This window comes from Aegilops tauschii, chromosome 4 (genome assembly GCF_002575655.3).
Source record: "Aegilops tauschii subsp. strangulata cultivar AL8/78 chromosome 4, Aet v6.0, whole genome shotgun sequence".
Taxonomy (NCBI): Eukaryota; Viridiplantae; Streptophyta; class Magnoliopsida; order Poales; family Poaceae; genus Aegilops; species Aegilops tauschii.
In genome coordinates this window covers 45,118,788-45,134,111 of record NC_053038.3, presented here as the reverse complement: position 1 = coordinate 45,134,111, position 15,324 = coordinate 45,118,788, and the positions used below count along the sequence as shown (strand labels likewise).

Genomic DNA, 15,324 nt, shown 5'->3' with positions numbered 1-15,324 from the left:
GACCACCTGGTCTAACCATCCTGCTAATATATAACAGGGGTAGTTCAGCATTTAGAAAATTTGCAATGACAAGAATCATTCATGATGAAACATGCATAACGAAAGGAGCACGATAGCTACTACATAGTAGTCGGCATAGCTTACAAAAGGGGTCATGCATAGAGTTCAGTACACAGGGTTCAGTACATAGACTAAAACATCATAGGCGGCACACAGGCTCGCGGCGAATGCCTTTAACACTACAAACAAGCCTACATCAGTCCCAAGAGGTACTATGGAGGTAATCGTAGCCCGACAGCTGGTAGTGAGGCAACAGATAGCCCTCCACGTCAGCAGACTGGGGGCCGCGGATACTCAGGTGTAGAGCCCGACGCTCAGGTGGCAGAAGAGGACCAAGTGCGGGAGAGTAGCCTCCCACCTCTGGCCAACCGACACCGTGGGGCATCACGGTCCTGGCTGGGTAGATCGCAGCGCGCGGTACCTGTCCAGACCGGACAAAGGGGTGCAGCAGCGTCAGAGCACGGTAAAGGTGCTGACGGGTGGTGTACATCTCGTGGCGAAGAGCTCGGTTAGCTCGATCCAGCCCATCAGCATGCAGAACCAGGTGCTGATGGTAGAAGGGCTCTCGGGTGACAGTGGAGTAGGCAGCAGTATAGTATCCCTCTGCACCAACATCAGAGGCGATAGCAATGTGCCTGAAAGGGGAGGTGTCCAACTCCTGATACTCTCCACGAAGACGTGTCAGAGCAGCATAGGCTGCATCGTGGACAGCCATATCGATGGTCACACCAACACCATGTGCGGTGTGCAGCACAGTAGTGGAGTCGTACTCCCGAGAGTAGAGGTGGACGATGGCACGGTACTGCTCCTGGTTAAAGTCCTGGTACTCCTCGTAGACGGTGTACTCAGGGTGCCAGCGATAACCCAGATAGGTCATCATCTCAGCTAGCACCGCAGGTGATCCCGAGGCACCAATGGCCATCGTGTGGCGAACAACCTGCCTCGTGGGTTCCATCTGAAAGCAAAGACGTTTCAAAGGAGTCAAATGACAGTGTGTGAATGGTTCAAAATACTATTCTAAGAAACATCTATGGTTTATCCATCTTTGGGGTGAACGCGGTCACGGGATCCTAGTGTTAGAGTTAGTAAATTCGTTTAACCCGAGTAGAAGAGAGTTCAGAGTCCCAGAGTAAAGGTCGAGGAGTAAAAGATCCTAGTACCACCCAATGGCGATGTGGGCCCATAAGCCGCACAGCCATGTTAGTAAAAGTTTTTGCAATGACTAGACTCGACTTCGGCCAAGGAGTGTGGAAGGGGGGTTCCTACAGGCAGTCGGCTCTGATACCAACTTGTGACGCCCCCGATTTGACCGTACACTAATCATGCACGCAAATGTGTACGACCAAGATCAGGGACTCACGGGAAGATATCACAACACAACTCTAAAACATAAATAAGTCATACAAGCATCATAATACAAGCCAGGGGCCTCGAGGGCTCGAATACAAGTGCTCGATCACAGACGAGTCAGCGGAAGCAACAATGTCTGAGTACAGACATAAGTTAAACAAGTTTTGCCTTAAGAAGGCTAGCACAAAAGTAGCAACGATCGAAAAGGCAAGGCCTCCTGCCGGGGACCTCCTAACTACTCCTGGTCGTCGTCAGCGGCCTGCACGTAGTAGTAGGCACCTCCAGTGTCGTAGGTGTCGTCGTCGACGGTGGCGTCTGGCTCCTGAACTCCAGCATCTGGTTGCGACAACCAGATAGAAAGGAAAGGGGGAAAAGGAGGGAGAGAAGCAACCGTGAGTACTCATCCAAAGTACTCGCAAGCAAGGAGCTACACTACAAATGCATGGGTATATGTGTAAAGAGGCATATCAGTGGACTGAACTGCAGAATGCCGGAATAAGAGGGGGATAGCTAGCCCTGGCGAAGACTACGCTTCTGGACATCTCCATCTTGCAGCATGTAGAAGAGAGTAGATTGAAGTCCTCCAAGTAGCATCGCATAGCATAATCCTACCCGGCGGTCCCCTCCTCGTCACCCTGTTAGAGAGCGATCACCGGGTTGTATCTGGCACTTGGAAGGGTGTATTTTATTCAGTATCCAGTTCTAGTTGTCATAAGCTCAAGGTACAACTCCGGGTCGTCCTTTTACCGAGGGACACGGCTATTCGAATAGATAAACTTCCCTGCAGGGGTGCACCACATAACCCAACACGCTCGATCCCATTTGGCCGGACACACTTTTCTGGGTCATGCCCGGCCTCGTAAGATCAACACGTCGCAGCCCCACCTAAGCACAACAGAGCGGTCAGCACGCCGGTCTAATCCTAAGCGCGCAGGGGTCTGGGCCCATCGCCCTATGCACACCTGCACGTTGCGAACGCGGCCGCGAGCAGACCTAGCAACCCACACGATCACGGCGGTTACGTCAACACGGTCCAACACGGCGCGCGCCACTCAGTCGCTGACGTCAAGAAGGCTTCGGCTGATACCACGACGTCGGGATACCCATAACTACTCCCACGTAGATGGTTAGTGCGTATAGACCAAATGGCCAGACTCAGATCAAATACCCAGAACTCGTTAAGCGTGTTGTTTATCCGCGAACGCCGACCAGGGCCAGGCCCACCTCTCACCTAGGCGGTCTCAACCTGCCCTGTCGCTCCGCCACAAAGATCCACTTGCGGGTACTCCTACGAGCCGACCCGACTTTAGTCATCACATGTGTCATGTATATAGTATATAAGTATATGCCCGTGATCACCGCCCAGGTGATCACGGCCCGATAGTATAGCACAGCAGACGGACAAGAATGTAGGGCCACTGATGGAAATCTAGCATCCTAGACTAAGCAGATAGGATTGCAGGTAAAGGTAACAACAGTAGTAGCAAGGATGGGCTACGCATCAGAATAGGATATCGAAAGTAGTAACATGCTACACTACTCTAATGCAAGTAGTAGAGAGTAGAGTAGGCGATATCTGGTGATCAAGGGGGGGGGCTTGCCTGGTTGCTCTGGCAAGTAGGAGGGGTCGTCAACTCCGTAGTCGAACTGGGCAGCAGCAGTGTCGGTCTCGTAGTCTACCGGAGAGAAGAGGGGGAAGAAACAGTAAATACAATGCAAACATAAGCATGACGATGCGTGACATGACAATGAGCGGTGCTAGGGGTGTCCTAATGCGACAGTAGGTGGTACCGGTGAAGGGGGGAAACATCCGGGAGGTATTCCCGATGTTTCGCGTTTTCGGACAGACGGACCGGAGGGGGAAAGTTGCTAGTTCGATAGGTTAGGGAGGTGTGGTGGATGAACGGACTGCGTATTCGGATTCGTCTCGTCGTTCTGAGCAACTTTCATATAGAAATCATTTTCATCCGAGTTACGGTTTAAAAGATATGAATTTTCAAAGTTTATTTGAATTTCTGGAATTATTTAATTAACAGAAAGAATAAAATGACGTCAGCATGACGTGCTGATGACGTCAGCAGTCAACAGACTCGCTGACCAGGTCAAACTGACCAGTGGGTCCTACATGTCATAGAGAGAGGGCTAACAGTGGGTTATTTTAATTAAACGTGGTTAATTAGCAGCTGGGTCCCACATGTCAGTGACTAATTAGTTAAACTAATTACTTTTAATTATAAAATCATTTTAATTATTTATTTTAAGGGGTGGGGCCCGCACGTCAGTGGCTGGGGCTGCCCAGTCAGCCCAGTTGACCAGGTCAACTGGTCAACAGGTGACTAGGGGGCCCACTGGCAGTGACCCAGGGGGTGGCCCCAGGTGTGCCACGTCGGACGCCGGCGGGAGGGCACTCCGGCGAGCCCGTACACGGCGACGAGCCTCGGCCGTGGCCGGAATTCGGCCACAGGGGTCCGTTTCACGCGCGCTTGGTCGCGTTCGAACGGCCAAGACGATCCGCGCCGGATGGTGGTAGTGGTTCGTCCGGAGATGGCCGGAAACGGCATCGGCGGTGAGCTTAGCGGCGGCCGGAGTTCGGGGTTGCACGGGCACGGCGATGGGAGGCACGGGAAGGCCAGACGTGGGGCTCTACGGGGTCCTGGGAGTGCCAGGAGCACGCGGGGACCATCGGTGCGGGCGGAGGAGCTCGGGGTGCGCGAGGACGAGGGGGGGGGGGCAGGCGGGGCGTGGCCGACGCGGGCGCGCGGTCGGGGCGCGCGCGGGCGAAGGCCGTGCGGGCGCGCGTGCGTGGACAGGCGCGGCGGGGCGCGTCTGGGCGCGTCGGAGCGCGAGCGGGGCGGCGGTGACCGAGAGGAGAGGGGCGGGCGACGGAGGCCGGTGGCCTCACCGAGGGATGCAGGGTCACGGCAGTGGGGTCGAGGGGGAGACGGGGGCGACGGCGATGCCGTGTCGAGGCGCAGGCCGGCGAGGAGGAGGAGGAGGCAGGCCGGCGAGGCAGTACTCCGGCGAGGCGAGGGCGCGGGGGCGGTCGGCGACGGGGTCGAGCGCCTCCTCCTCGATCCCGATCGGGGGGGGGGCAGAGGAGATATTTCGGGAGGAGTGGGTGGTGAGGCTGTCGGTGGGGGGGCAGGGGATAAGGTGAGGGGGGGTTGGGCCGGCCGGCTGGGCCTGGGGTGGCCCGGTTGGGCCAGGTCCAGTGGGGGGGGGGCTTTCGTTCTTTTTTTTTTTGTTCTGTTTTCTGTTTTGTTTTGCCTTTTCTTTTATTTGTTTATTTCCTTTTCTGTTTTATTTCATTTAAAAGTATTTAGACATTTTATAAAAATGTGTTTTCTCCACCATAATTACCAGTGTATTATTTAGAACCCACTGAACATTTCTGTTTGAATTTTTGAAAACTTTTATTTTCCACTTTAATTATATTTGAAGTTTGAACTAGGAGCTTGAAAAGGGTGTGATTCAAATGTGATCAAGCCCTGTTTAGCAACATGACTAGCTTAATCACAGGGGGTTACTGTAGCATGATTCTCAGGGTGTTACAGCCTCGTCAAGCTAGCACACAGACGTCATCGTCATCACTTCTCCCCAAACAGGCGTCATCACCATCCCTAATCCCCGAGCAAGCGACTCCGACTTCTCAGTGGACGAACGTCGAACCCAACACTCACCGCAGAGGCTGTGTAGGAAAACATGAAGATCCATGCCAGAACTCAACCACCCGCATCGAGGGCTACACAGCTCCAGACTCTGAAGCAAAGATCCAAAGGAGAACTATGCAAGACTGGCGTCGTGAAAGACCACCGAACGGACCACGTGCTGCCTGTCATCGTTGTCACAGGGGCCCGCCGCCGCAGCTCCGACTTCACCACAACAACCAAACCGAGGTAATCCTACGAACACGCCGAAGAAGAGCCGACTACCACTGCAATATCTCCAACTTCACTCGCCCTATCGTCGTTGCCACAGAAGCGGGCAACGATTTTGGAGTTCAATCCGGTCAGAGGGATCAGCTGGTGTGTTGGGAGGTTGGTGGTATGCATTGGTGTGGCGGTCGGGCCTTGTAGTTAATTATAACCACCGCACATCTTTACAGAAGGTTAACAAGCAGGCTCTAGGCTGCTGTTTGGTGCTATTTTTCACACATGAGCACAGATACATGTATGTCATTTCATCCATCGATCGATGCAACACGATTATTCATGATCGAGCTATTTTTAAAGTCACACGACCACTCCACGAGTGATGGGAGTGGGGCAGTGCGGGCTGCCGTGGATGGTTTCCAAGTTGCACTCCTCCGGGCCGACGAGGCCCATGGTGTACTTCCTGGTAAGCCTTGGGCAACTGGGTATGTCCTGGAGTAGGCCGCCCTCGAACACACCCTGCGGAGTTTCTACCCCATCCATGAGCATGCGCAGCGCCTCGCACCGGCAGTATGCTGGGACGCGCGACAACTGGTCGCAACACCGCCTCTTCAACATCCCAGCGGAGGCGTACACGGGCCCTACGCTGCATATTTTAGTGAGCTTTTTTACGGTACCCTGGTACTCCCTCAAGCAGAGATGGAGTACCACTTAAGTCTGACCCTCCATTTAGAAGGGTAGTTTAGTCTTTTCTCCTCTTAATTAAGTCCTTTCCTGATTTCTAATCGATGCATTTGTTTTCTTTGCGCTGAAAGTTACCGATCAAACAAAACTTGGCTACAGGTTCTCGAAAACCACACAAAATCTCTAACATCTACTCCCTCCGTCCCATAATATAAGAATGTTTTCGACACTACACTAGTATCAAAAACGTTCTTATATTTTGGGACGGAGAGAATTTTGGGACGGAGAGAGTACAAATAAAACTAAAACACAGAGATATCAGGCTCGCAAGATGTTCGTTCATCAACGCGACAAATTCTAATCAAAGCAGCCACTGACTGCCACTCCCCGTCCTTCCGTATTGAACCAAGTCGATCTGATCAGCTGCACATTTGTACACCTGAAGTGCCGACGTGATAGATCTCCGGCCATCTTGATGATCCCGCCTCACCCTAGTCATCCTGCTTCAGCGAGCGGGCGAGTTTCCAATTGCACGAGAAATATGGATCTCGCAAAGGCGCCCGCGGCGATGACGACGGCGCCGCCCAGCCCTGATCGACGACCATTCCCATGGCCCAATGGCCGTCTGTCTCTTGTGCGCGGGCAGACCACAGTGGCCGCGGGCGCCCATTCTATTGGAAGATTAGGGTTCTTTTTTCTTAAGGATAAAGAATTAGGGTTCTAGCGACTAGCAATTATGTACTGTATCAGCCATGAGCCATGAGAATAAGAATAAGAGTCAGTTTTCCTTTTTACCCCAAGGACGAGGTACTCCCTCGCTTTTTTTGTTGGTACTCTCTCATACACACGTTGGAGTACCAATAGACATCAATCGTTGGATCAAGAGAAATGAAGGCTCATATTCATTTAGGGGTAATGTAAAGGAGCTCATTTTAGTGGACAAAAGGTTGCGGCATGCTTGTAGTGGGTTGTATGGAATGTCCGACCCTGGAACGCACTGAGTCCCGACGGTGGCCGAGGTTGCGGCGAGTACGGCGAGGAGGACGGCGGCCGAGAGGATGAGCTGAGACATGAATGCCATTCTGTTGATTCTTTCAAATGGATGGGATGTCTGTAGTTTGAGATAGGCTAGCTAGATGTGTATTGCTTGTATATATATGTACTGCGGAAAAGGAAGAGTGCCAGCTGGCGTTGTAACTATGGATGTGCCTTTTGCTCTCGTTGTAGTCCCGCGGAATGGAAATTTCGATGTCGTGTATGGTGAAAGGCCTACCAATTAATCTTTACAATAACAGTATTTGGAGCTTTATGGCAACAGAATTTGGAGGGGAATACAAAAGTTGGGGTTTGAGTGAAAGAATGACTAGATTTGCCGCCATTGGGTTCCTAACTTTCTCGGCATAAATGGCATGAGTTATCTTATCATACGTGGCCAATAGCTTTATACGGCATCCTTTTCTTCTACGTTTACTTCTCATGTGATCTAACACTGATACTGAACTTCTTTTGGTTTGTGTGTGGAGGTCATATGCTCGTTAAACGTCTAACACCGATACTCCAAATGAGCCTTCTTTTAGTTTGTGTGTGGAGATCATATTCTCGCTAAACCTAACCATCCAAGTTCCTATTTTTTGCAGTCAGCAATCATGTAAGCAGATGAGAATATCACCTGGATTGGCTAACATATATATAGGGAATCCAGTATATGAAGACCATCTTCATGGGACGTATGCAAGAAAACGTCCATCGCATATTGAGAACTCACGAACGATGATGTTCTCATACTCATATGCCATGGTTGCTCGATGACATGTCTCCCTCACTAGTTAGTGCAAAAGTGTGTTCTTATTAGATATCTTGATCGCTTTGCACCCGTCAGGAATATAAATACATAAGGGAGCTCTATCAACACTAATCTCTTAGTTCATTTTGCATTCAAAAGCAAAAAAAAAATAGTAGCCACCAATCGAGGGGGATCAAACCCTACTGTGCCGCGCACACCATGTTTGCGTTATGGCCGAAGCTATATTTGTAGCTAATTAACCACAGCACATCTTAACATAATAAGATTAAAGTATAGGCTCTAGGATGGTGTTATTTTGCAATTGCCCTTGGATGCTCTTTGTTGCTATTTTTCACACATGCATGCACATAGATACATGTATGTGATTCATCCATCGATCGATGCAACTAGCTTATTCACGCTAGAGCTATATATAAAGTTACACGACCGCTCCAAGATAGGCAGTAGGGCATTCCGGGCGGCCCAAGATGGTCTCTAAGTTGCACTCCCCCCGTCCGACGATGCCCGCAATGTACTCCCTCGTCAAGCTCTTGCATCTAGGCCAATCCTGGAGGAGGCTGCCCACGACCTCACCCCGCTTATTTACTATCCCCTCCATGAGGATGCGCACCACCTCGCACCGGCAGTACGACGAGACGCCCGACAGTTGCTCGCAACACCGCTTCTTCATCGTCTCGACGGAGACGTAGTAGGGTTCAAAGCCACATGTTTGTCTGACCACGTAGTCGCTGCAGGCATGAAGCGAGTCGTATGTGATCTGCTGCCCTGGAATGCATGCCTGCTGGACGCTGGCTGAGGCCGCGGCGAGTACGATGACCAGGGCGGCCCAGAGGATGAGCTGGTACTTGAACGCCATCCTCAACAGTTACCTTTCAAATAGATGGGATGTTGTTGGATACATCTACGTGCGTGGTGCAGGCGTGTGGGCAAACTCTCCAACGCCGGATTTTTGTTCCGAATTTTTCAACTTTTAAAAATGTGTATTTAAACAATAGGTGCATATGCACCTAGGAGCCAAAACACCGAAAACTTTGTGCGCGCACATAGAATGTTCGGATATACACGCGGGGTTTTTGTTCGGAATTTTTCAACTTTGCAAAATGTGTATTTAGACAATGAGTGCATATGCACCTAGGAGCCATAGCCAATTTCCGGTTTATATGGCACTCTTTTCTTATACATTTACTACTCATGTGATCTAACACTAACACTTCCATTTGGTTTGTGTGAATCGAGATCATGCTTGTTAAACCAACCGAATTTTGTTTTATTTCTGGTCAGCAATAATGTGAGCAGATGAGAAAAAAATTACACACATGGCAAAATTTGGAGCTTTATGGCAAAAAAAAATCTTCCATTTGTACTTCTTATGTCATCTAACACTAACACTTCTAGTCAACTTCCGTTCGAACTCAAAAAATAAGTGAACTTTCATTTGGGTTGTGTGTGGAGATCATGCTTATTAAACCAACCAAATTCCTTTTTATTTGCATTCAGCAAGCATGTAACCAGATAAAGAAAGTTTATAAACCTAGATTATTAGCTAAGGTATATTGGAACCCAATATATGGATGTAATCGGTGTGTACAAGTCAATCTTATAGAAATCGTCTTCATGGGATGGATCCTAAAAACCATCCATCATATTAGAGAACATTAGTGTTCCTGATGTTCTCATACGTGTGTTATGCATATGCCATGTCACACACATGCACTTTAGTGAAGTGAGTTCTAGTATTTGCTCGATGACATGTCTCACTCGCTAGTTAGTACACAAGTGTGTTCTTATTAGATATCTTGATCACTTTCCATCCACCTGAAATATAAATATATATAACAGGGCCTCTATCAACATTATTTTGTGCATTTTGCATTCAAAAGTAAAAAAAATCATAAATCTAGAGGTGCAAACTCCATATCTAATAAAAAACATTCATTTTTAGAAGCATTCAAATATAAATCACATTGTCATCATCCACTAAAAAGTGGGAGACTAAAAGGATGCCTTAGCCAACATGTGGATTCCCGTGGTAATGACAAAGGATTAAGGTCCCGTTTGGAACGTCGCTAGCTTCACCGAATAACCAGCTTCCCGAGAAGCCATCCAACAGGAGCATGATGCGTTCTGTAGCAGCTCCTCTCCGTTAGCATGGGCTGGCAGCCCAAGGGAGCCTTAGGCCTAGTTCGGTGGCTCATAGTGAGAGGAAAACTGTTCGAGGATGGCACTTTGGAAGGGCATTCCCACATAATTTCGAGTAACTTCCCCTTCTCGTTTTCACGAAGTTGCGCGTCCGCTGCTCCAGAAATTTGCACTACGGGCCGTTCTTTCTCCATGAGCGGGCTTCTTGGAGCTGGATCGTTCGGTTGGCTTCTCATGGCTATTTCGGGAAGCTGGATCATGGAGAGGATCCAAAAGGGGCCTAATTCATAAGTATACAAAACTTGTGTTTAGTCCCATGAAAATGATATAAAGGTGGTTCGAGCCCCCCCCCCACACACACGCACCAACAAAAAAGGATGAACATAAACCACATCTTTAGATTTTGTGGTTACATTTCTCTATCTTTCTGTCATAGAAAAACCATACTATTAAGAGTGGTTTAACAAATGATGAAGAATAATATATATATATATCCATCCCTGAAACGAACCATATGCACTCCTAAAGTCTCTTTGAAACTACCGAGTTATAGGAAAAGCAACTCCAAAGACTCCATGACTACTTCGGGAAGGCCTACAGATGTGGTCTGACCCTTCTGTTTAGCTGGGAGTATTTTCCGAAAGGACCCCGAAATTCCGAAATGCGTCGGGGTCTCCAAGCTGGCTTGAAATGGTCAAATAGTGGGCATTTTTTGGGGTCCATATAAAGTTGATCCCTTCTTCCCAAGGGAGACAATCAAATACGAAATTCAACAAGTCTTGGTCTTCTACATTCCCATTTCTCTCTTAGCAAAGCTCCAAAGTTCAATTTGAGTGAGCAAAAAGAAAGATGAGACCTAGATTTATGATTCCACCAAGTTAATCCTAAATCCCCTGGGAGTTCTTCGTGATGACGACATCGACGGTGAAGGTGGTGTAGCCAAGGTGTGGGTGACCCTTGGTTAGTCCAGCAACGCACATGGCATCGTGGATTGCCGTGAAAGAGGTTGAGGAACCCCGAATCGATTGCCAAAGTTTAGCTCGGATGAAACGGGTGTTACAGAAGGCGTTGGCAGTGCCGCCGAAATAACATGAGGCGGCGAAGGCCACCTCGAAGACTCAAAGACCTGCTCAAGCCGAATATTAACCTAGTCACCCACCTTCTAAGGCACCAAATTTTGAATTTGATGTCAACCGACTAACCGGCGCAATTAAGATTTTTTTATTAGTCATTACCTCGTTCACGTACCTTTTATATCTAAAAATAGTTAGTCTTCACTAACCTATTTCTCTTAACATGCAAACATGAGTCATATGGTCCGTCTCAACATGCAAATATGCATGAAAAAAGACATCTACTACTACTGTAGTACACAAATTTTTGAACTTGGACTCATCACATAGAAGCATTTATTAGCCATTGATTTCTTACCCAACCCAACTGATCTAACGACCCTGGTTTCCAGGATTCGCTTGGTGCGGCCGCGCGCCAAAACGACGTGGAGATGGTCTTTCTGAAGTTATCGTGAATCCACTATACACCTGCACACTCACGGTCTAGAGTTGATGAGAGAAAAGCTTCTATACAAGATCTTTTGTGGCTGTTTTCTGAAGCACCCATCGTGTTGGGGATATAACTACTGGCGTAACCCGCCCAGGAGGGGCCGGGTTACGTTAAGGCAATTCATCATATGAAGCCCAATATCAAAGCTTGAAGATGGCGGTTCAATAAAGGGCCTAAAGCCCGTAGGTGATTTAAGGCCCGTAGTGATAAACCGCCATAAGGGCGTGACTTGTGTTGTAAGGCAAGATTAACTAGTTACCAAGCCGGATACTGTTTATAAGCCGGCCGGGACTCTGTAGGCCGCAGGGGGTCACCCGTGTATATAAGGGGATGACCCGCCGGCGGCTTAGGGGAGATAACATCAAATCGGTAGCCAGGCATAGCGGATTCGCTCCCTGGTCATCGAAACCTTAGTAATTCCACCTCAACTGGAGTAGGCTTTTACCTTCACCGTAAGGGGCCGAACCAGTATAACCCTCGTGTCCTTTGTCCCGCTTTAACCCCTTTAAGCTTCCTAGTTGCGATGGCTCCACGACTAAGTCCTTTCACAAGGACATCTGCCGTGACTATTCCACGACAGTTGGCGCCCATCGTGGGGCCAGCGCACGGTGGATTTGAGTTCTTGAAGGGCAGCTTTGAAGGGCTCAAGGGATACGCTGTGGGCCGGATGACCAAGAGTCGTCGCGGCAAGCTCTACATCAATGACACAGGCTGGGGCCCCGACGCCGGCTCAATCGAGTACGGGTACCGGGTCCCCTTCAGCGGAATCCACGTTTTCATTGGCAAGATCGGCGAGCCGGGCCCTGAGCCGGACATCTGCACCGACCTCATCGAGACGGCTCAGCGTGCGAGACCCGCCCGGACTCTGCCCGCCTTGAAGCGTGCTTTCGTAGGATGCATCCACGGAGGACTCTCTGAAGGATCTAGATCTAGCGATGAGACGGCCATCTGCTCTGACGATGAATCATCCACAGGTGAGACGGACTCGTTGTATCAACTCCGAGACGACAGGCTCGGGGGTTGTTCTGATGGCGACAGTATTCCGGACCCTTTTGAGCCGCCGAGCCGGGTTGGAATCTTCATGGCCGGCACGCAACCTGTTCAAAACTCCGCCGCTGGGGCAGGAGGCCCTGTGCACTCGCCGGCTCAGGTGCTGATGGATCTCACGGATAAGATGACTGCCCTGCTAACCGCCACGGTCGTCCCAGCGGATCAAGCTCAACATGATGCGGAGGTGGCACAATTAAAGCCGGATATAGCACGAGCCAAGGAAGACCTGGCAGCGGAGGGAATCAGGATGGCTGCAGAACGGGCGGCTCTGGACGCCCAGACTCAACTGATTCAGGCGCAGTCTTTCCGGCTCATGATGGATCAGAACGCATCTAATGAGGTCATGAGAAGGAGGCATCAGAAGGCTCAATCTCGTCTCCCTCCGGTTTATGATCCTCGAAACCTCTTCAACACGCCCGGTGCAGGGCCCAGTAACCCGCCAGAAATCACGGCACCCGGGACTGGCACACCGGTTCAGCCGCAAGTGATGGGGCCTCCCCGTGTGAATACTGCCCCACCTCAATACGTGCCGATACCACCGGGTCATTATTCTAATCCGTTGGAAAACATGATCGCTGCAGCGGCGCGACTGGCGGCTCTCCCAGTCGAGGGTGACTCTCCAACGGCGGTCGAAACCCGCAGGGTCAGAGAACTTCTTCAGACGGCTCTGGCACAACAGGAGGCATATTCATATAGCCGGGACAGGATCCATTCAACCCCTCGTCCAGACCGGAGCCCAAGTTATAGCAGACACATGGTTTCAGCGACCGGCTCAAGCAACGTCCGACGCCGCGACTTGCCAGCTGGCCACGGCCCGGCGCATAACGGAGCCTTTAACGCGGTAGACCAAGACAGAGCGCGTCAAGAGGCGGAGCAGGCGGCTCAGCTGACAGCTTACCAACCCCTCCCGGTTTATCCGACGGCTTCTATCGAGGCAGGCATAGCTACGAGGACCGGATGTGTCCCTTGTCTGGTGCCGGCTCTCCGTAATGAACGTCTGCCCAAAGATTTCAAAGGACCTAGGAAGGTACCTAATTACACGGCTGATTTACAGCCCGGAGCATGGATTGAAAGCTACGAGATGGCTATGGAGTTGCTAGAGGTCAGCGAAGCGGCAATGGCCAAATACTTCACCATGATGTTGGATGGGACTGCCCGCACTTGGTTAAAGGGACTGCCACCTAATTCCATCGGGTCATGGGCAGAGCTGAAAGCCCGGTTCATCCAAAACTTCAAAGATACATGTAGGCAATCTATGTCAATTGTGGATTTGACTAACTGCAAGCAGCAAGAAGGCGAGTCTATGACCCATTGGGTACGCCGAGTCAAGGAAATAATACATTCGTCTGATAAGATGGATGCCGGCTCTATGGTTTTAATGTTGGAGCAAAATTGTCGTTTTGCGCCCCTGAAGATGAAGCTTGGGCGGCTCAAGCGAGATTGCAACGATATGGGTACGCTGATGGCGGCTCTGGTCAAGTACGCCGACTCTGATAGTACCAAGGATCCCGCGTCTGATGAGGAAAGGACAGGGAAGGGAAAGAAGAATGGCAACGGCAAGGGCCCTCAGCATAACCCAGCGAATCAGGGAGGTAATAAGCGTAAGGCTGATGATGGTATGGAGTTTGTGGCCAACACCAACACGCAGGGTAACAATCCCCGACGTAAGGGGAGACAGCCTCCCTGGTCTGGCGGGTCAGGCCCGACGCTTGAGCAGTTGTTAAATGAGCCCTGCCCAAGGCATGGCTCTAGGGAGAAGTCGGCCACTCATCTATGGAAAGACTGCGCGATCATGAAAGATTTCAAGAATTCCAACATGTTCAACGGTAACAATGGGCAGGGCGGCGGCTCAGGTGGCGGCGGTTTTCATGGCCCGGGCGGCGGTTCAAATTCCAATTTTCAGAATTCTCAAGGTAATCAAGGTGGTTCTAACCAGCAATCTGGCCAGGGTAATCAGCAGCAGGGGGATACCAGACCCATCCAAAGCAGCTCAACGGTGGACAGTATCATGTGTTTACTACCAGTTTGTGCAAGCGAGACCAGAAGCTTCATAAGAGGGCTGTGAACGCTGTTGAGCCGGCGGTTCCACGTTACTTGCGATAGTCTGAACAGCCGATTGTATGGAGTAGGGAAGATCACCCTCCCCGGGTTGATAATCCAGGTCACCTGGCCTTGGTGGTGGCTCCTCAAGTTGGTGGGTATAAGTTCACTAAGGTACTCATGGACGGAGACAGTAGCATCAACATCCTCTATTATGAGACCTTCCGTCGTATGGGATTAACTGATAAAAACCTCAACCAGTCCAATACTGTTTTCCATGGTGTGGTGCCCGGTAAGTCGGCGTATCCAGTTGGTAAGATCGAGCTGGAAGTAGCTTTTGGAGATGAGTACAACTACAGGGCGGAAAAACTGACTTTTGAGGTGGTCAAAATAAGAAGCCCGTACCATGCTTTATTTGGGCGGCCGGCTTACGCCAAGTTCATGGCACAGCCGTGTTATGTATATTTGCAGCTCAAGATGCCGGGTCACAATGGGACCATTACGGTTCATGGCAGCCGAAAGATAGCCTTGGAGTGCGAGGAAGGTGACGCTGCTTACGCTGAATCTGTTTGTGCGACAGAGGAATTAAAGTTTTACAAGGATAATGTTGACCCGGCAGATATGACGTCTTTGAAAAAGCCAACCACGGAGCATGAGCCGGTAATGAAATTTAAGTCGGCCGATGAGACTAAGCTTATTGACTTTGTGCCAGGCGACTCATCTAAGCAGTTCAGCATCAGTACCAATCTGGATCCTAAATAG

At 50.2% G+C, this 15,324-nt stretch overlaps 2 protein-coding genes across 2 annotated transcripts; both read right to left on the bottom strand.

Annotated features, from left to right (window-relative positions):
- Nucleotides 1-5,514: 5,514 nt before the first annotated feature.
- On the bottom strand, nucleotides 5,515-7,092 carry LOC109783866 (trypsin inhibitor CMe-like). The gene is made up of 2 exons (XM_073497492.1): nucleotides 6,808-7,092; nucleotides 5,515-5,960 (listed from the first exon to the last, which is right to left on the bottom strand). Exons 1-2 carry the CDS (start codon nucleotides 7,045-7,047, stop codon nucleotides 5,643-5,645), a joined length of 558 nt encoding a protein of 185 aa, XP_073353593.1. The 5' UTR covers nucleotides 7,048-7,092; the 3' UTR covers nucleotides 5,515-5,642.
- A 1,096-nt stretch (nucleotides 7,093-8,188) lies between these two features.
- On the bottom strand, nucleotides 8,189-8,626 carry LOC109783867 (trypsin/alpha-amylase inhibitor CMX1/CMX3-like). Its single transcript, XM_020342450.3, has one exon. It carries the CDS (start codon nucleotides 8,624-8,626, stop codon nucleotides 8,189-8,191), a length of 438 nt encoding a protein of 145 aa, XP_020198039.1.
- Nucleotides 8,627-15,324: the final 6,698 nt, after the last annotated feature.

What these genes read in the sequence shown, in the direction of transcription:
- LOC109783866 (XM_073497492.1), bottom strand. Translation starts at nt 7,047, where the DNA reads ATGGCATTCATGTCTCAGCTCATCCTCTCGGCCGCCGTCCTCCTCGCC. An exon ending in TTGGTACTCCAACGTGTGTA is followed by an intron (nt 5,961 to 6,807) that starts TGAGAGAGTACC and finishes AGGGAGTACCAG; the next exon opens with GGTACCGTAAAAAAGCTCAC.
- LOC109783867 (XM_020342450.3), bottom strand. Translation starts at nt 8,626, where the DNA reads ATGGCGTTCAAGTACCAGCTCATCCTCTGGGCCGCCCTGGTCATCGTA.